This window comes from Panthera tigris, chromosome B2 (assembly GCF_018350195.1).
Source record: "Panthera tigris isolate Pti1 chromosome B2, P.tigris_Pti1_mat1.1, whole genome shotgun sequence".
Classification (NCBI taxonomy): Eukaryota; Metazoa; Chordata; class Mammalia; order Carnivora; family Felidae; genus Panthera; species Panthera tigris.
In genome coordinates this window covers 356,199-378,437 of record NC_056664.1, presented here as the reverse complement: position 1 = coordinate 378,437, position 22,239 = coordinate 356,199, and the positions used below count along the sequence as shown (strand labels likewise).

The following is a 22,239-nucleotide window of genomic DNA, read 5'->3' as shown; positions in this document are numbered from 1 at the left end:
ATTGTTGAGAGTGCCGCTATAAACATTGGGGTACAGGTACCCCTATGCATCATTACTCCTGTATCCCTTGGATAAATTCCTAGCAGTGCTATTGCTGGGTCATAGGGTAGGTCTATTTTTAATTTTCTGAGGAACCTCCACACTGCTTTCCAGAGCGGCTGCACCAATTTGCATTCCCACCAACAGTGCAAGAGGGTTCCTGTTTCTCCACATCCTCTCCAGCATCTATAGTCTCCTGATTTCTTCATTTTGGCCACTCTGACTGGCGTGAGGTGGTATCTGAGTGTGGTTTTGATTTGTATTTCCCTGATAAGGAGCGACGTTGAGCATCTTTTCATGTGCCTGTTGGCCATCCGGATGTCTTCTTTAGAGAAGTGTCTATTCATGTTTTCTGCCCATTTCTTCACTGGGTTATTTGTTTTTCGGGTGTGGAGTTTGATGAGCTCTTTATAGATTTTGGATACTAGCCCTTTGTCCGATGTGTCATTTGCAAATATCTTTTCCCATTCCGTTGGCTGCCTTTTAGTTTTGTTGGTTGTTTCCTTTGCTGTGCAGAAGCTTTTTATCTTCATAAGGTCCCAGTAATTCACTTTTGCTTTTAATTCCCTTGCCTTTGGGGATGTGCCGAGTAAGAGATTGCTACGGCTGAGGTCAGAGAGGTCTTTTCCTGCTTTCTCCTCTAAGGTTTTGATGGTTTCCTGTCTCACATTCAGGTCCTTTATCCATTTTGACTTTATTTTTGTGAATGGTGTGAGAAAGTGGTCTAGTTTCAGCCTTCTGCATGTTGCTGTCCAGTTCTCCCAGCACCATTTGTTAAAGAGACTGTCTTTTTTCCATTGGATGTTCTTTCCTGCTTTGTCAAAGATGAGTTGGCCATACGTTTGTGGGTCTAGTTCTGGGGTTTCTATTCTATTCCATTGGTCTATGTGTCTGTTTTTATGCCAATACCATGCTGTCTTGATGATGACAGCTTTGTAGTAGAGGCTAAATTCTGGGATTGTGATGCCTCCTGCTTTGGTCTTCTTCTTCAAAATTACTTTGGCTATTCGGGGCCTTTTGTGGTTCCATATGAATTTTAGGATTGCTTGTTCTAGTTTCGAGAAGAATGCTGGTGCAATTTTGATTGGGATTGCATTGAATGTGTAGATGGCTTTGGGTAGTATTGACATTTTGACAATATTTATTCTTCCAATCCATGAGCATGGAATGTCTTTCCATTTCTTTATATCTTCTTCAATTACCTGCATAAGCTTTCTATAGTTTTCAGCATACAGATCTTTTACATCTTTGGTTAGATTTATTCCTAGGTATTTTATGCTTCTTGGTGCAATTGTGAATGGGATCAGTTTCTTCATTTGTCTTTCTGTTGCTTCATTGTTAGTGTATAAGAATGCAACTGATTTCTGCACGTTGATTTTGTATCCTGCAACTTTGCTGAATTCATGTATCAGTTCTAGCAGACTTTTGGTGGAGTCTATCGGATTTTCCATGTATAATATCATGTCATCTGCAAAAAGCGAAAGCTTGACTTCATCTTTGCCAATTTTGATGCCTTTGATTTCCTTTTGTTGTCTGATTGCTGATGCTAGAACTTCCAGCACTATATTGAACAACAGCGGTGACAGTGGGCATCCCTGTCGTGTTCCTGATCTCAGGGAAAAAGCTCTCAGTTTTTTCCCATTGAGGATGATGTTAGCTGTGGGCTTTTCATAAATGGCCTTTATGATCTTTAAGTATGTTCCTTCTATCCCGACTTTCTCAAGGGTTTTTATTAAGAAAGGGTGCTGGATTTTGTCAAAGGCCTTTTCTGCATCGATTGACAGGATCATATGGTTCTTCTCTTTTTTTTTTGTTAATGTGATGTATCACTTTGATCGATTTGCGAATGTTGAACCAGCCCTGCATCCCAGGAATGAATCCCACTTGATCATGGTGAATAATTCTTTTTATATGCTGTTGAATTCGATTTGCTAGTATCTTATTAAGAATTTTTGCATCCATATTCATCAGGGATATTGGCCTGTAGTTCTCTTTTTTTACTGGGTCTCTGTCTGGTTTAGGAATCAAAGTAATACTGGCTTCATAGAATGAGTCTGGAAGTTTTCCTTCCCTTTCTATTTCTTGGAATAGCTTGAGAAGGATAGGTGTTATCTCTGCTTTAAATGTCTGGTAGAACTCCCCTGGGAAGCCATCTGGTCCTGGACTCTTATTTGTTGGGAGATTTTTGATAACCGATTCAATTTCTTCGCTGGTTATGGGTCTGTTCAAGCTTTCTATTTCCTCCTGATTGAGTTTTGGAAGAGTGTGGGTGTTTAGAAATTTGTCCATTTCTTCCAGGTTGTCCAATTTGCTGGCATATAATTTTTCATAGTATTCCCTGATAATTGTTTGTATGTCTGAGGGATTGGTTGTAATCATTCCATTTTCATTCATGATTTTATCTATTTGGGTCATCTCCCTTTTCTTTTTGAGAAGCCTGGCTAGAGGTTTGTCAATTTTGTTTATTTTTTCAAAAAACCAACTCTTGGTTTCGTTGATCTGCTCTACAGTTTTTTTAGATTCTATATTGTTTATTTCTGCTCTGATCTTTATTATTTCTCTTCTTCTGCTGGGTTTAGGCTGCCTTTGCTGTTCTGCTTCTATTTCCTTTAGGTGTGCTATTAGATTTTGTATTTGGGATTTTTCTTGTTTCTTGAGATAGGCCTGGATTGCAATGTATTTTCCTCTCAGGACTGCCTTCGCTGCATCCCAGAGCGTTTGGATTGTTGTATTTTCATTTTCGTTTGTTTCCATATATATTTTAATTTCTTCTCTAATTGCCTGGTTGACCCACTCATTCGTTAGTAGGGTGTTCTTTAACCTCCATGCTTTTGGAGGTTTTCCAGACTTTTTCCTGTGGTTGATTTCAAGCTTCATAGCATTGTGGTCTGAAAGTATGCATGGTATAATTTCAATTCTTGTAAACTTATGAAGGGCTGTTTTGTGACCCAGTATATGATCTATCTTGGAGAATGTTCCATGTGCACTCGAGAAGAAAGTATATTCTGTTGCTTTGGGATGCAGAGTTCTAAATATATCTGTCAAGTCCATCTGATCCAATGTATCATTCAGGGCCCTTGTTTCTTTATTGACTGTGTGTCTAGATGATCTATCCATTTCTGTAAGTGGGGTGTTAAAGTCCCCTGCAATGACCACATTCTTATCAATAAGGTTGCTTATGTTTATGAGTAATTGTTTTATATATCTGGGGGCTCGGGTATTTGGCGCATAGACATTTATAATAGTTAGCTCTTCCTGGTGGATAGACCCTGTGATTATTATATAATGCCCTTCTTCATCTCTTGTTACAGCCTTTAATTTAAAGTCTAGTTTGTCTGATATAAGTATGGCTACTCCAGCTTTCTTTTGGCTTCCAGGAGCATGATAAATAGTTCTCCATCCCCTCACTCTCAATCTAAAGGTGTCCTCAGATCTAAAATGAGTCTCTTGTAGACAGCAAATAGATGGGTCTTGTTTTTTTATCCATTCTGATACCCTATGTCTTTTAGTTGGCGCATTTAATCCATTTACATTCAGTGTTATTATAGAAAGATATGGGTTTAGAGTCATTGTGATGTCTGTATGTTTTATGTTTGTAGTGATGTCTCTGGTACTTTGTCTCACAGGATCCCCCTTAGGATCTCTTGTAGGGCTGGTTTCATGGTGACAAATTCCTTCAGTTTTTGTTTGTTTGGGAAGACCTTTATCTCTCCTTCTATTCTAAATGACAGACTTGCTGGATAAAGGATTCTCGGCTGCATATTTTTTCTGTTTAGCACACTGTAGATATCGTGCCAAGCCTTTCTGGCCTGCCAAGTTTCAAAGGAGAGATCAGTCACGAGTCTTATAGGTCTCCCTTTATATCTGAGGGCACGTTTATCCCTTGCTGCTTTCAGAATTTTCTCTTTATCCTTGTATTTTGCCAGTTTCACTATGATATGTCGTGCAGAAGATCGATTCAAGTTACGTCTGAAGGGAGTTCTCTGTGCCTCTTGGATTTCAATGCCTTTTTCCTTCCCCAGTTCAGGGAAGTTCTCAGCTATAATTTGTTCAAGTACCCCTTCAGCACCTTTCCCTCTCTCTTCCTCCTCTGGGATACCAATTATGCGTATATTATTTCTTTTTAGTGTATCACTTAGTTCTCTAATTTTCCCCTCATACTCCTGGATTTTTTTATCTCTCTTTCTTTCAGCTTCCTCTTTCTCCATAACTTTATCTTCTAGTTCACCTATTCTCTCCTCTGCCTCTTCAAGCCGAGCCATTGTGGTTTCCATTTTGTTTTGCATTTCGTTTAAAGCGTTTTTCAGCTCCTCGTGACTGTTCCTTAGTCCCTTGATCTCTGTAGCAAGAGATTCTCTGCTGTCCTCTATACTGTTTTCAAGCCCAGCGATTAATTTTATGACTATTATTCTAAATTCACTTTCTGTTATATTATTTAAATCCTTTTTGATCAGTTCATTAGCTGTTGTTATTTCCTGGAGATTCTTCTGAGGGGAATTCTTCCGTTTGGTCATTTTGGAGAGTCCCTGGCGTGGTGAGGACCTGCAGGGTACTTCCCCTGTGCTGTGGTGTATAACTGGAGTTAGTGGGCAGGGCCGCAGTCCGACCCGATGTCTGCCCCCAGCCCACTGCTGGGGCCACAGTCAGACTGTTGTGTGCCTTCTCTTCCCCTCTCCTAGGGGCGGGATTCACTGTGGGGTGGCGTGGCCCGTCTGGGCTACTTGCACACTGCCAGGCTTGTGTTGCTGGGGATCTGGCGTATTAGCTGGGGTGGGTAGGCAAGGTGCACGGGGGCTGGAGGGGCAGGCTTAGCTCGCTTCTCCTTAGGTGATCCACTTCAGGAGGGGCCCTGTGGCAGCGGGAGGGAGTCAGATCCGCTGCCGGAGGTTTGGCTCCGCAGAAGCACAGAGTTGGGTGTTTGCGCGGAGCGAGCAAGTTCCCTGGCAGGAACTGGTTCCCTTTGGGATTTTGGCTGGGGGATGGGCGGGGGAGATGGCGCTGGCGCCTTTGTTCCCCGCCAAGCTGAGCTCTGCCGTCCGGGGGCTCGGCAGCTCTCCCTCCCTTTGTCCTCCAGCCTTCCCGCTTTCCGAGCAGAGCTGTTAGCTTATGACCTCCCAGACGCTAAGTCGCGCTTGCTGTCAGAACACAGTCTGTCCGGCCCCTCCGCTTTTGCCAGCCAGACTCGGGGGCTCCGCTTGGCCGGCGAGCCGCCCCTCCGCCCCGGCTCCCTCCCGCCAGTCCGTGGAGCGCGCACCGCCTCGCCGCCCTTCCTACCCTCTTCCGTGGGCCTCTAGTCTGCGCTTGACTCCGGAGACTCCCTTCTGCTAATCCTCTGGCGGTTTTCTGGGTTCTTTAGGCAGGTGTAGGTGGAATCTAAGTGATCGGCCGGACGCGCTGTGAGCCCCGCGTCCTCCTACACCGCCTTCTTCCGGAACCCGAGGTGAGTTTAGAATCCTGACAATCCACCATCTTCTCAGCCTCACCCATAAAGACATTTTAAAAAACATTCAGGCCTCGGGTGCCTGAGTGATTCAGTTGGTCAAGCATCTGACTTCAGCTCAGGTCATGATCTCGCAGTTTGTGAGTTCGAGCCCCATGTCGGGCTGACAGCTCGGGACCTGGAGCCAGCCTCTGATTCTGCATCTCCCTCTCTCTCTCTTTCCGCCACTCCACTTCTCATGCTCTGGCTCTCTCTCTCTCTCAAAAATTAATATACATTAAAAAAATTTTAAAAAACACATTCAGTCCTATCCAAAGGAGCAAGAAAGGCCCCAAATACACAACCTAATCTTGCACCTAAAGGAGCTAGAAAAGGAGCAGCAAATAAAGCCCAAAGCCAGCAGAATAAGGGAAATACTAAAGACTACAGTGGAAATAAATGGTATAGAATCCAAAAAAAAAAAAAAAAAAAAAACCAATAGAACAGATCAATGAATCGAAGAGTTGTTTTTTTGTTTATTTGTTTGTTTTTTCATGTTTATTTACTTTTGAGAGAGAGACAGAGAGAGAGTGCAAGCAGGGGAGGGGCAGAGAGAGAAAGAGGAAGACACGGAATCTGAAGCAGGCTCCAGGCTATGAGCCATCAGCACAGAGCCCAACACGGGGCTTGAACTCACAGACTGTGAGATCATGAGCTGAGCCAAAGTTGGATGCTTAAATGACTGAGACACCCAGGCGTCCCTAAGGGCTGTTTTTTTTTTTTTTGAAAGAATAAACAAAATTGATAACCCCCTAGCCAGACTTCTTAAAAAGAAAAGAGAGAGGACCCAAATAAATAAAATCATGAATAAAAGAGGAGAGATCACAACCAACACCACAGAAATACAATTATAAGAGAATACCATGAAAAATTATACGCCAACAAACTGGACAATCTGGAAGAAATGGACAAACATCCAGGCACTAACACAGTACCAAAAATCAAACAGGAAAAAATAGAAAATTTGAACAGGCCCATAACAAGCAAAAAAAAAATTAACTTAGTTTTTTTTTTTTTATTTTTTTAACATTCATTTATTTTTGAGAGAGAGAATAGGCAAGAGAGAGTGCAAGCAGGGGAGGGGAAGAGAGGGAGGGAGACACAAGATCTGAAGCAGGCTCCAGTCTCTGAGCTGTCAGCACAGAGCCTGAGGCGGGGCTTGAACCCACAAACTGCGAGATCATGACCTGAGCCGAAGTCGGATGCTCAACCGACTGAGCCACCCATGTGCCCCAAAATCGACTCGGTTTTTAAAAGTATCCCCATAAGTAAAAGTCCTGGGCCAGATGGTTTCCCAGGGGAATGCTTCTAGACATTTAATGAAGAGTTAATACCTATTCTCCTCAAACTGTTCCAAAGAATAGAAATGGAAGGAAAGCTTCCAAATTTATTCTATGAAACCAGAATTACCTTGATTCCTAAACCAGACAAAGACCTCGCTAAAAGGAGAATTACAGGCCAATTTTTGATGAACATGGATGCACAAATTCTCAACAAGATATTATCAAATCGAATCTAACAGTACATTAAAAGAACTATTCACCACGATCAAGTGGGATTCGTTTCTGGGCTGCAGGGCTGGTTGAAGATTTGCAAATCAATCAACATGATACACCATATTAATAAAAGAAGGGATAGGAACCATACGATCCTTTCAATAGATGCAGAAAAAGCATTTGACAAAATACAGAGTCTTTCTTGATAAAAACCCTCAAGAAAGTAGGGATAGAAGGAACATGCCTCAAGATCATAGAAGTAGTATATGAAAGACCCACAGCTAATATCATCCTCAATGGGGAAAAACTGAGAACTTCCCCCCTAAGATCAGGAACATGGCAGGGATGTCCACTCTCATCAGTGTTGTGCAACATAGTACTGGAAGTCTTACCCTCAGCAATCAGGCAACAAAAAGAAGTAAAAGGCATACAAATCAGCAAGGAAGAAGTCAAACTTTCACTCTTCACAAATAACCTGATACTCTACCTGGAAAACCCAAAGACTCTACAAAAGAACTGCTAGAACTGATACATGAATTCAGCAAAGTCACAGGATATAAAATCAATGTACAGAGATCAGTTGCATTTCTATACAATGAAGCAGCAGAAAGACATATCAGAGAATTGATCCCATTTATAATTGCACTAAAAACTATAAGATGCCTAGGAATAAACCTAAGGAGGTAAAAGATGTGTATGCTGAAAACTATAGAAAGTTCATGAACAAAATTGAAGAAGACACGGAAAAACATGCCATGCTCATGGATTGGAAGAACAAATATTGTTAAAATGTTGCTGCTACCCAAAGCAATCTACACATTCAATGCAAGCCCTATCAAAACAACACCAGCATTCTTCACAGAGCTAGAACAAACAATCTAAAATTTTTATGGGGACACAAAAGACCCCTAATAGACAAAATAATGTTGAAAAAGAAAACAAGGGGTGCCTGGGTGGCGCAGTCGGTTAAGCGTCCGACTTCAGCCAGGTCACGATCTCGTGGTCCGTGAGTTCGAGCCCCGCATCAGGCTCTGGGCTGATGGCTCGGAGCCTGGAGCCTGTTTCCGATTCTGTGTCTCCCTCTCTCTCTGCCCCTCCCCCGTTCATGCTCTGTCTCTCTCTGTCCCAAAAATAAATAAAAAACGTTGAAAAAAAAAATTTAAAAAAAAAAAAAAAAAGAAAAAGAAAACAAAAGCTGGAGACATCACAATTCCAGACTTCAAACTCTATTACAAAGCTGTAATCATCAAGACAGTATGATACTGGCAAAAAATAGACACACAGATCAATGGAATAGGATAAAGAACCCAGAAATGGACCAACAAATATATGGCCAACTAACCTTGACAAAGAAGAAAAGAATATCCAATGGAAAAAACAAAAACAAAACAATCTCTTTCAGAAATGGTGCTGGGAGAACAGGACAGCGACATGCAAAAGAATGAACCTGCACCACTTTCTTACACCATACACAAAAAATAAATGGATGAAAGACACATGTAAGACAGGAAACCATCAAAATCCTATGGGAGAAAACAGGCAGTACCTCTGTAGCCTCAGCCACAGCAACTTCTTACTAGACATGTCTCTGGAGGCAAGGGAAATAAAAATAAAAATGAATTATTGAGACCTCAACAAGAGCAAAACAGACTTAAGTAATATGCCTGATATAAAATTTAAGTAATTATCATAAAGATACTCATTGGACTTGAGAAAGAAGCTGAGGACATCAGTGAGTCCCTTAACAAGGAGATAAAAAAAAAAAAACAGAGGTGAAAAACACAATAAATGAAATAAAAATACTCTTAAGGGAATAAATAACAGCCTAGATGAAGCAGAGGAATGAATTAATGATCTGGAAGACAGAGTAATGGATAGTAATCAAGCAAAAGAGAGAAAAAATTATGCAAATAGACTTAGGGAACTCAGTGACTCCATCAAGCATAATAACGTCAATATTATAAGAATCCCAGAAGAAGAAAAGAAAAGGGGGCAGAAAAAATTTTTTAAGAAATAATAGCTTAAAACTTCCTTCTGGGGGTAAGAAACAGAAATCCAGATCCAAAAAACTGACCCAACGATGTCCATGCCAAGACACACAGTAATTAAAATGGCAAAAAGTAGTTAAAAGAGAGAATTTTAAAAGCAGCAGGAGAAAAGAAATCAGTTATATACAAAGGAAATCCCATAAGGTTATCAGAGGATTTTTCAGCAGAAATTCTGCAAACCAGAACGGATTAGCATGACATATTCAAAGTGCTGAATGGAAAAAATCTGCAGCCAAATATACTCTATCAAGCAAGGCTATCATTCAGATATGGAAGGAGAGATAAAAACTTTCTCAGACAAACAAAAACAAAAGAAGCTTGTGACCACTAAACCAGCCCTGCAAGAAATATTAAAGAGGAATCTCTGAGTGGAAACATCATAAATGAGAGTATGAAAAATAAATATATCTATAAAAATCAGTCAAAACATTCACAAAATAAAAGGATGTTAACATATGACACCATATACCTAAAATGGGGGTGGGGTGGAGTAAAGAATGCATTCAAACTTAAGCAACCATCAGTTTAATACAGACTATTATATGCAGAAGATGTTATATACAAACCTAATAGTAATGACAAATCAAAAGGCACTTAAAGATAAGCAAAGAATAAACAGAAAAGAATTCAAGAATATCACTAAAGAAAACCAGTAAACCATGAAAGAGAGCAAGAGAAGAAAAGGCCAGAGAAAAACTATAGAAACAACCACAAAACAAGAAACAAAATGGCAATAAATAGACATCTATCAATAATTACTTTGAATGTAAATGAACTAAACACACCAATCAAAGGACATAGGTTAACAGAATTGATTTTTTTTTAACTTATCTATATGCTTCCTACAAGAGATGCATTTCAGAATTAAACACACCTGAAGATTGAAAGTGAGGGGATGGGGAAACATTTATCATCCAAATGGGTCTCAAAAGAAAGCTGGGGTAGCAATACTTATACCAGAAAAAAACAGACTTTAAACCAAAGACTGTAACAAGAGACAAAGAAGGATAATACATAATAATAATTGGATTATTACAATCCAACAAGAAGATAAAATAATTATAAATATTTATGGACCCAACATGAGGGCACTCAAACACATACAATTAATAACAAGCATAAAGGAAATAGTCGATAGTAATACCGTAATAGTAGGGGACTTTAACACATCAATGGACAGATTATCCAAATGGAAAATCAACATGAGAGCAATGGCTTTGAAAGACATACTAGACCAGATGGATTTAACAAATTTATTCGAAACATTCCATTGTAACACAGCAGAATATACATTCTTACCACATGCACATGAAATGAACACTCTCTAGAACAGATCACATATTAGGCCACAAGAGAAGTCTCAACAAATTCAAAAAGATCAGTCATACCATGCATCTTTTCTGATCACAACACTCTGAAACTAGAAATCAACCGCAAGAAAAATTCTGGAAAGACCATGAATACATTGAGGCCAAATAACATGTTACTAAACAGTGAATGGGTCAACCAAGAAATCAAAGAAGAAATCAAAAGTACATGGAAACAAATAGAAATGAAAACACAATGCTCCAAAACTTTTGGGATGCAGCAAAAAGTGGCTAAGAGGGAAGTTTAGACCAACACAGGTCTACCTCAAGAAACAAGAAAAAGTTCAAATAAACAACCTCATCTTACACTTAAAGGAGAAATAAATACATAGATAGATAGATAGATAGATAGAAGATAGATAGATAGATAGATAGATAGATAGATAGATAGATAGATAGATAGATGATAGATAGGGGCGCCTGGGTGGCTCAGTCAGTTGAGCGTCCAACTTCCGCTTAGGTCATGATCTCACGGTCCATGAGTTTGAGCCCCGCGTTGGGCTCTGTGCTGACTGCCTGGAGCCTGCTTCAGATTCTGTGTCTCCCTCTCTCTCTGACCCTCCCTCATTCATGCTCTGTCTCAAAAATAAATAAATGTTAAATAAATAAATAAGTAAATAAATAAATAAATAAATAAATAAATAAATAAAACAAAATAAGACAAAACCCAAAACCTGCAGAAGGAAGGAAATAATAAAGATTAGAGCAGAAATAAATGGTATAGGCCCTGAAAAAAAACAATAGAACAGATCAATAAAATCAGGAGTTGGTTCACTGAAAAAATAGCAAAATTGATAAGCCTCTAGCTACACTCATCAAGGAAAAAAGAGAAGGGACTTAAATAAGTAAAATCACAAATGAGAGGAAATTAACAACCATCACCACAGAAATACAAACAATTGTAAGATTGTATTATGAAAAATTATATGCCAACAAATCGGAAAACCCAGAAAAAAAAAATAGCTAAATTCCTAGAAACATATAAACTACCAAAACTGAAAAGAAGAAATAGAAAATTTGAACAGATCAATTACTAGTAAGGAAATTGAATCAGTATTTTTAAAACTCCTAACAAACAAAAGTCCAGTACCAGACAGCTTCACAGAGGAATTCTACCAAACATTTAAAGAAGAGTTACTGCTATCACCCATCATCAGAGAAATACAAATCAGAACCACAATGAGATACCAATTCACGCCTGTCAGAATGGCTAAAATGAACAACTCAGGAAACAACAGATGTTGGTGCGTACATGGAGAAAGGGGAACTCTCTTACACTACTGGCAGGAATGCAAACTGGCAAAGCCACTGTGGGAAACAGTATGGAGGTTCCTCAAAAAGTTAAAAATAGAACTACCCTATGACCCAGCAATTGCACTACTACGTATTTACCAAAAGAATGTGAAAACACTAATTCAAAGAATACATACACCCCTATTTTTATTGCAGCATTGTTTATAATAGCCAAATTATGGAAGCAGCCCAAGTGTCCATCAACTGATTAATGGATAAAGAAGATGTGGTATACATACACAATGGAATATTACTCCACCATAAAAAGTATGACATTTTTCCATTTGTAATGACAAGGATGAAACTAGAGAGTGTAATGCTAAGCAAAATAAGTCAGTCAGAGAAAGACAAATACCCTATGATTTCACCCATATGTGGAATTTAAGAAACAAAACAAATGAGCACCAGGAAAAAGAGAGAGGCAAACCACGAAACAGATGCTCAACTACAGAAAACAAACTGATGGTCACCAGAAAGGAGGTGGGTGGTGGGATGGGGGAAACAGGTGATGGGTATCAAGGAGTGCACATGTTGTGACGAGCACCGGGTGTTATATGGAAGTACTGAATCACTTCAGTGTACTCCTAAAACTAATATTACATGGTATGGTAACTATATGGAATTGAAGTTAAAACAATTTAAAAATGCCTTTATCAAAGAGCACACAGAATATTTGTATGTGGAATATGTACTTATACAATGCACACAACTGAAAGTCGCTTGAAAATCCTGCAGAAAAAAAGGAGCCATTGACTCCAAAAAGGAGTCATTGAAATAGGGTTGACAAATGTAGATAATGAAGCTGGATGATGGCTACATGGGGTTATTAGAATTTTCTCACTACTTTCATATATGTTTAAAATTTTCTACAATAAAAAAACTTAAAAAAAAGCAAATGCATTCACCTTTAAATGTTAAAAAATATTGTATACCCTTAGACTGGGCAGTTTAAGTCCTAAGGATTTATTATAGGAAAATCTGGATGTAAACTATGTTTGCATGGTGAAAGAATTGCATACAACTAAAAAATCCCATAGGCGAAGATTAAACAAGCCACGTTTAACCATCCTAAAAGCCCAGAAGAATGAATAACTACATACTCATTGAAAAGAAAGATGTTTAAGACATAGTGTCTAGTGAAAAACCAGATTGCAATTTCACAATCCAAGTTGTTTTATACATATGTGTGTGTATACACACATGCACACACACACACACGTACACACCTATTACAAGTAGCCAATATTTTTGCTTTCTGTTTCTGTTTCTGTGTATCTACTTTCTATATCAAATATTCATAGCCTATTTTAAAAAGAATAATAAAAGATAAATGTAAATTTTAAGCTAACACTTGAAATTGGTGCTCATTTTTAGAGTAACTACAGAATGTTTTACAGAGAGAAAGGTCAAAATAGAACAAAGTTCTTCCTCCCCAACCAGTCCTGAAGGACACCCCAATGGAGACATGCAAAGTCCAAATAAAATCCTCACCACCATTCTCCCTCAACTGAGTGTTTTGGTGAGCTTAACGTACAGAAGTCTCCGCAATGCATGATGAACCTCCTTGTTCCTCAGGGTGTAGATCACAGGATTGAGAAGAGGGGTGACCACAGTGTAGAGCAGGGCGAAGACCTTGGAGACAAGTTGGGAGCGGACAGCAGAGGGTGCAATGTACAAGACCATGAGAGTTCCATAGAAGGTGGACACCACCACAAGGTGGGAGGAGCAGGTGGAGAAAACCTTTCGCCTCTGGGCCCCAGCAGGGACTTTGAGCACAGTTACCACGATCCGGGCATAGGATGTCAGAATCAGCCCGAAGGGGACAGTGAGGCAGACCACAGACAGAATGAATGTTGTCATCTGGGCCACACTGGGATCCGAGCAGGCCAGGCCCATCAAGGGCATGAAGTCACAGTAAAAGTGGTCAATGTGGTTGGGGCCACAGAACCTCAGCTGGCCCATTAGGGCCACAACCAGTCCATCTACCATGAAGCCAGAGAGCCAAGCTATGACCACCAGCCCCAAGCACCCCCTGGGTCCCATCAGGAGTGGGTAGCGGAGTGGATAGCAGATTGCCAGGTAGCGATCATAGGCCATGACAGCCAGCATGAAGCACTCAGCCGTGGCTAGAGAACCGAAGGTAAAGAACTGCAGCAAGCAACCAGCCACAGAGATGGCCGCTTCCTGCAAGAAGCCCTCTAGCATTTTGGGCACCACTGTGGAGGTGTAGAGGATCTCCAGGAAGGACAGGTTAGCCAGGAAGAAATACATGGGTGTGTGGAGCCTCCGTGAGCTAACCACCGCCACGACGATCAGCACATTCCCCATGACAATGGACACGTAGACAATGGTGAGCACAACAAAGAAAACGAGACGCAGCTCAGCTACATCATGGAAACCAAGGAGGACAAATTCAGTGATAGTTTGGTTTTCTAGAGCAACCATTTCCATGGGGATCGTCCAAGTTCCTGCCTGACAGAGATTAAGGGAGAGATTTTAGTGCATCTCTGTCTCCAACACCAACTCCAAGACAAGGAAGGCTACAGCGAAAAGATGAGGGTGAGTCTCCCGCACAAATGTCCCTTGCACATCCTGATCTGTCCCCCTATAGTGGCTTCCTCCTGCAACTCTGTTCCCCCGACCGTCCTTAACTGTGTATGTTCTTCATGGCTCAGGAGAGTTCGTCCAAACACAAGCGTAGTCTTCAGGACCATTTACCCTATTAATTCAACCCAGTGTTTCTGTGACACAATGAATCCACCAGCCTCATGTGTAGAGCCAGCCACACAGTCGTCCTCCTGAACAGAAGACTAATACCCTCCAAATGCCTGTGAGACACTCCCTACCCTCAGCTCAAAATCAGCAGGATCAAACACAAATCCTCATATCTTTCCCAGCCACAACCAACTGGGCAGGTAGTGTGAAATTCTGCTTTGATCCCAAGCTTACCATATCATTGCCATTTCAGCTGAATGCCCTCTCCCATTCCCAACCTCCAGTCAGTAAAATCCCACTGGTTGTTCCTTGGAAAGTTCTTACACATTCCCTCCTCCCCACACACCAACTTCACAGCCTCTTCATGACTCTCTTAGCAATCACCTCCGTGTGATCTTAGCAGTTACAACTGTGTGGACTCCTTGTCCCCTCTCGTGTGTCGAAACAATCTTCTTTAGATCCTGGTTTCATCAAGTCATTCAAGGTTTTATAGGGGAAATGTGATAAATGTGGGAACAGAGGGACCAAATGCAGAGGGAGTGGAGGGGGCATGACAGTCCAGCCAGGGAAGGTGGTTGTAGGCTCAGTCTTGAAGTACAGGGAAGAGCTGGTCAGGCAACAGGTGCTGAAGATTCTAGGTCAAATAAAACCATTCCATACACTCAACAGCTTACCATCTTGTGGAGAAAACGGACACATCAACAAATAATTGCAATAGGCTAAAAGAGAGCTCATGAATCCAACCTGCAAGAAACCCTCCTGGGTGGAAATAACCCTGGACTGATGGGATTGCTAAGGAGAAAGGAAGGTGTGGAGTGAGGGCATTTCAGGTAAAAGGAAAATGAAGAGTAGAAACTGAGGCAAGAAACAGCACACAGTGTGAGGAGGGGAAGAGGGTGTCAGGGAGAAAGCAACCAAGGGCAATTAAAAGAAATTCACTTCTGAAGAAGCGTTAGGATTGAGGCAAAGAGTGTGGAAGGTAGGGATGCAGATGTGGGCCCAGACCAGAGCATGGGGGTCCTGTCCTGTTGTGAGGAGAGCTGGGGCTTTGTCCTGTAGGCAGAAGGGAACACAGAGGTGACACGGTCCACCTGCACCTGGCTGGTACTGAGGAAGCTGGGCCCAAGGCAGCTGGAGTGGGGGAAGGGCGATTCCACATCCCAGCTGCATCCTGGGGAGCAGGTGCACTGCTTTGAGGTGACCATTCATTGCTCTGTTATCTGCACTCTCTCCTCCATGGAAATCTCTCCTCTGTGCAAAGACTGCCAGCTCATCTATCACAGATATTAGTATTTATATCCACACTCAACAAAGTTCTCAACAAAGTTGAAGGCTCAGTAAACCCTGATGTTTAAAACCGCCTGTCCCACAACCAAAGCCCACATGAAGTGATTAGGGGGGTTTTGTGCTCCATGGACATAGGAACCCCAGAGGTTCTGTTAATGTCTATTCCCTACCCTCCGTGTCAGTGCTCTTCCTTGGGGTCCAAATTTGACCTTCCTCTGGACCTCCTGTAGCCCCTAGATTATTTATACATCCCAAACCCACTCTGAGGCTGGGGTTCTTTCTACACACTGGTCTCTCAGAAGTAGAGGCAGGCCAGGACCTCCAGTAATAAATAGCTCCCCACTATCACCACCCCAGAAATCAGCACCAGAACTTGATCATACTGACTCAGCCATTTATCCCTACAGTGACAAGATTTGCATTCCTACAGATTCCACTCATTCACTCTCCAGATCGTAAATGAAACGCAATCCTTCTTTCCTAGGGCGGCACTGAGCCAGCTGAAACCAGAGAGAGGTGTAGTGGAGGCTAGCATGTTGAGGACAAACATAAGGTTAACGATCTTGCTGTGAAACCAACATGTACCTATTACAATCTATTTCATGACTTTGTCCAAAGGAACAAGGTATTATTTTCCTCACTCCAACTATGTGGGAGAGGCTACTTCAGGGAAGGCAGACTGAGGGCGGGAGCAAGTCAGAGAGCACAGCAGCTGAGGGTGGGAGCAAGTACAAGAGAGTACAGCAGCTGCAGCACCCAGAGCACATGTCCCCAGGTGGCAACCTCTAGGGCACCATCAAGACCTCAATCTTGGCAAAATCAAGCCCCCCACACCCACAATATGAGAAGACAGCAAACATATTACAGTGTCCTGGGGCACCACTTACCTTCATTATACCAGGGAACAAATGCTAAACAATGCTGACTTACCCAGGGATGTGGTTAGAGGGTGAAAACAAAGGGTGAGATATGAATATTAAGGGAAACTCAGGGGATAAGCCATTTTCAAAAGAAGCCAAGATGCTGTGACTCAGGACACAGGAGCTAGTCAGCCTGGAGCCAAAGAAAATTTCCACTTTCCATCCCCAGAGGAACACCTAATTTAAATAAATGTGTGTGTGGTCACAGAATCTGCTGGAAGCGTTCCTGGAAACATGGATGTATCCTATTGCTGCATCCACATGACTCCTGAAACAGAATGCTACGGGCACCAGTGACAGTCACAGCAAAGTTTATTGCAACGAGAGGCAAGGCCAACCGATCGGGACCAACATTTTTGATCAGAGTGCAGCCTCGAACAGCCGGGGTACAGAGTTTTTATAGCCGACCACATCGTCTTATCACCTGGGAACAGAACAAAGAAATAGTTCCCAGATGAGGTGGAAACAGTTCCCGGATGGGGTGATTATTTTAGACTTTCTGCTGTTAAATCGCAACCAGTTGATCTCCTTGACCCTGCCTCTGGCGCCACTTTTCTTTGAACTTTTGTTCCCTTAATTAGTGAAGCCTAATTTACAAGAGTATGAAGTGTAATTTACAAGAGTAAAGCAAGGCTGTTATCTCTTAACCTTCAGTGTCAAAACAAAGCTGTTCTCTCTCAAGCTATAGGTTAGCCCTACACTACAATTTAACCCTTATACTATCTCCCAAACCAGATTGTTCTCAGTACTGTTTTAAAAGCTCATTCACGGGGCGCCTGGGTGGCTCAGTCGGTTGAGCCTCCGACTTCAGCTCAGGTCACGATCTCACGGTTCGTGAGTTCGAGCCCCGTGTCGGGCTCTGGGCTGATGGCTCAGAGCCTGGAGCCTGCTTCTGATTCTGTGTCGTGAAAATGAGTTTTATATCATAAGAGAACCCTGGCTTTTCAGACCACCACGTTCCAGCCCTGTTTTTCAAGGGGTTAGGGGACTGGGGGTGCAATAGGAAAGCCAAGGAGTGTGGGTTGTACACAAGGCCACCTGCAGGAGAGGCCACAGCCCCTCAGAAGCAGAGAGGGGCCACTGAGTAGGGAAGGAGCTCAATTTTGTGCTCCAAGACTGCTTTCTAACTGGGACGGAAATGAATATAGTGTAAAATATCTACTGTTTCTCTGAAAAACACGCAATCACAGACTCAACCCTGTACAGATACAAGTCATAACCGGGAGTCCTCAGTTAAAACTATCACCATTTATGGAAATGCAAACTGTGAGTTTTAATTTATCTTTAGAAAATGAGGAAAATTTATCCTCATATATTTTACAGTGTGTGCTAACCTTGTTATTTTTATAAACATAAAACAAATTAATTAAATTTTAATTTAGTTTGAATTTTTAATTTGTTAACTCTTTAAATCTCTTCGGCATTTACTCCATAATAAAGCAGAAAATATACTAATTTTTTTTTTTAAGAAGACAGCGTGACTTTGGGCATATCTCAGTTATCCCACAAGAAAGAGGATAAATTTCCATCATGAGCAAAATTGGGGTAAAGACCCCAGTCCACCTCCAGGAGACAAGGAGATGAGCTGGGTGCACAGGGAAGACTGAAAACCTGCGTTCTAAGATCCCAACGACAGAAGCTGCAACAACACGATTCTGAAGGAAGACCATGGGATTTCCTCAAAGGCCTTTGAAAAAGAGTTTTTGACTCTGGGTTAATGGAAAGGTCTTATTGGTTAGTGGAGAAAACTGCAAACACCAATTCTTTAGCTTTCTAAAAGCATCTGTGAACCAAGCTGCAAAGAATTCTACAAAAACAGGGAGCTCACCTGAATAGCAATCCCACAGGAAAGCCGTGAAGAGAAGGAAGCCTAAGATGTGCTGAGGGCCGGGGAACCCTGGCGCCTCCCGCCCTGGGTATTCTCCCTCCCACTCTCCCTCCTGGAGCTCACGCTGAAGCCAAGAAGGGCTCTCATTAGGACCAGCTCCCGGGCGGTGCCCTCTCCCCCCTCCATCGCCTCTGCCAGATCCTAGTCCTGGTCTTACCACTGGAAAGCTGACAATTGCCTGAGGGGAGAGCCCCTGAGAGCCAATTACAGATTTCCTGGAGAGCAGCCCTAAATGAACACCAAAGACCAGCCTCCTGAGACACTAGTTTCTTTCCAGAGGAATCTCCTGAACGGTTGGCTTGACCAGACATGGAGCGGAAACCAGGAATCCCCGCGGGGACTGATGGTCTCCCCACAGCAGCTCAGGCTGTTGCACAGAACTCGCGAAGTTCCCCTGAGTTCTCCACTCATCCCTCCACAAGTTCCCAACAGCTCCCAAAGGGGTCCTCCCTCCCATGCCACCTCCAGGCCGATCATCCCAGACAGCTGACCCTTGAACAGATGTGGGGGTCAGAGTCACTGACCCCCCAGGGAGCCCAAAACCCACATATAACTTTGACTCCCCCCAAATTTAGTTACTAATAACCTACTGCTGACCAGAAGCCTCACCAACAACATACGCTATTAGCACATATTCTGTATGTTATACGTATTATATATGGTGTTCTTACAGTAAGAAAATGCTATTAAAATCATAAGGAAGAAAAAATACATATACAGGTCTGTGCTTTGTTTAGTAAAAAAAAATCTGCATATAAGTGCCCGTGTTGTTCAAGAGTCAACTGTGTTTTAGTAGAGATAACCCTTAAGAGTGTTTTGTGTGGATCAAAGCCAAGGCTGGGCTTGCTTTCAGGGAGGGAATCTCTCATGTTGCTACAAAGTAACGTCCAAATACAACAGTCCTGCAATCTGTCAAAGGGTGACCTTGCTTCAAAATTATGCACCCCTGGCTTGCTGACCCACGTCCCTCAGTCTGTAGCAGAAATAACCTACTTCCCTTGAGGTTTGCAGACCACTGGCCTTGGGGAGTGAAGGGCCACACCTTCACAGAGGATATGGCCTGACCGCACCGGAAAACAGCTGCAGCGGGTGCCAGAGTCTGTTCAGGGTCATGTCCACCCGTGACTACCCACCCAGCCACCTGCTCCTCCCAAATGCAGCCCCCTCCCTTTCCCCCATGTCTCCCCCTTTAATGTCTCCAGCTTCCCCAGAACAGGGAAGATGACCTTTGAGACATTAGTCCACCATCTTCCCAGGCTGCTGGCCCTCTGAGTAAAGAGATCTTTCCTTTCCCACCATCTCTTATCTCCAAGTATTGATTTTTGAGCAGCGAGCAGCCAATCTGAGCAGGGAACCAATTCTCAGTAACACAAAGTTTATATGGCCTTTCAATAACCTCTGTGCGGAAAGCCTGCCCTATATATCTACTGTTTTATAAGCAGTACACACCCATGAGGTACATAAAGGTTATTGACCTTAAACATTACCAGCTAAAACAGGTTTATTTGGGATGAGTGGAGAATTGCGATTCAGGACATGAAAGTCATTACATTTTGAAATCTCAACACCTAGGAGAGTTCTCCACACCCGAGAACCTGGCATGTGAACCCAGACAAACCCGAATTCAGTCAGGACTCCCAACCTCTATCCCCGCAAAGCACAGACGTAAAGGGTCTCGTTGCCATGGTCCGGATTCGGGAACACATCATGTCTTGGGCATTTTATACTCTCCCATCAGTGCCTATATGCTATATGTTTCTCATGCTGTTTTCGTGGTTGACTTAAGGGACACTAATCATCGTGAACAAAACAATTTGTACATAATCCAAACTGAAGGAAGTTCACAACCGCTGACAGTCATTTCATGACCCTGACGTCCAACAAGTCTGCTCCAATGATGAAGTTGATGGGCAAACATCACTTCAGACAGGAGTCAAGTTTACCATGGAGAGTCTGAATCATCTTACTCTGAGAGGTTTTCACAAACATTTTTGTCAAAATACTTTCTATTGTCCAGACTATAATCCCATAGTGGGAAGCAAAGATCATTTGTGGCAGTAGATGTGGGTATCATCCTAGTAAGAGATTTATCCTGGGCCAGAAAATGAGGCCCCCAAAATTGGGTGTGATATTAGCAAGAAAAATATATTTCTCCCTTCTTTGGTGTGCTGGGGTCAGCTTGGCCCAGCCTGGGAGATGTGAAAAGGTCATGAGCATTCAGAGACGTGGTATCTATACTGTTGGCCAGAAGAATTACCATGGACAAGGACATTCAGGTACATGGGGGACAGTATGATAGCAAATAGTTACCTGCATCATATTTAGCTCCCATTAAACTACAGCTACAGCAGATTCTCCTATAGCTACAACTTGATCTGAGCTGCACAAAGGATTCCAAAATGGCCTGTTCCCTTGTTTGGGGCCAGCAGTCACTTTCCCCACAGCCAGGGTGGGGAAGGAGAGACCAACCATGCAGAGAATGTCTAAGCAGAGGGAGGCAGTCAGCACCATCACAGAGCAGGATTGTGAAGGCACAGGGAGGGACTGGGCAGGAAGGACCAGAGAAGCCCGGTCCTGAACACATCTTGCCAACTCTCAGAATGGACTATGGGGTAGTTCAAGGTGGGGTTAATATCAGGCTCAAGCCTGACAACTTACATCATTGCTGTTTTGGTCACATATACACCCCACTTTGCATCAGTAATTCCACTTGGAAAAGAAGTGCACATTCCCATAGGGCCCCATGTCCCTAGGATATCTCACAAGCCAGAGCTCAGTACCATTGCCTGAGCAGTAGTCCCCTGGCCCCATGCATGGCACCTTACACAACTTCTATCCAAGAAGCTTTTAACAACAGTGTCTCTTGGACCTAACTGGAAATACTGTCTTATCCCATACTTTCCACAGCTTCTTGAGATTAACAATTCATTTTCTTTATTTTTTTAAGTTTATTTCTTTATTTTAATGAGGGAGAGGACAGAGAGAAGCCCAAGTAGGCTCCACACTGTCAGTACAGAGCCCGATGTAGAGCTCAAACTCATGAACTCTCTCTCTGCCCCTCCCCCACTCGTGTCATGTCTCTGTCTCTCAAAAATAAGTAAACATCAAAAAAAACCACCATATTAATCATAAATTTGATTAACATGGAATAGTGAAAAAAATACAAGTTCATAAATGAGAAAGAAGTCATAAACCACATATGTAGAAAAGATTTATTTTTATTATTATTTTTTATTACACTTGGTAAAACTCTAAAAGTAATTTTGAAAATAGAGATGTGATGGATAACTTTCTGTATTATTATATCTGTATAATCTGTATAATAGTACAATTTCTGTGAAATATAACTAGAAAATTTGAACAAGGATCCTGGAAAAGTTAAATCAATCTCAACTGGGAAGATGAAGATCTATCACCAATAATACTACTACTACTACTACTAATAATAATAATAATACAGCACTAATAACAGAAAGCTTCACAGAGTTAGCTAAGCATTAAAAATAGATGACTCAAATTATTTAAATTAATTTAAGGCATAGAAAAAGAAAATTCCATAATTGATTCTATAAAGTCAATATCACCTACATGTGCAAACCTAATAAAGAATATTTTAATTTTTTAATGTTTATTTACATTTGAGAGAGAGACAGAGACACAACAGGATAGGGGCAGAGAGAAAGGGAGACACAGAATCTGAAGCAGGT

General features: G+C 42.0%; 2 protein-coding genes across 2 annotated transcripts in view; both read right to left on the bottom strand.

The window, feature by feature from the left end:
* The window catches only part of LOC102959787 (olfactory receptor 2H2-like), a 258,157-nt gene that overhangs the window by 203,205 nt on the left and 32,713 nt on the right, over nt 1–22,239 (bottom strand). The window lies entirely within an intron of this gene.
* On the bottom strand, nt 13,226–14,173 carry LOC102957497 (olfactory receptor 11A1). The gene has a single exon (XM_007085919.2). It carries the CDS (start codon nt 14,171–14,173, stop codon nt 13,226–13,228), a length of 948 nt encoding a protein of 315 aa, XP_007085981.2.

What these genes read in the sequence shown, in the direction of transcription:
- LOC102957497 (XM_007085919.2), bottom strand. Translation starts at nt 14,173, where the DNA reads ATGGAAATGGTTGCTCTAGAAAACCAAACTATCACTGAATTTGTCCTC.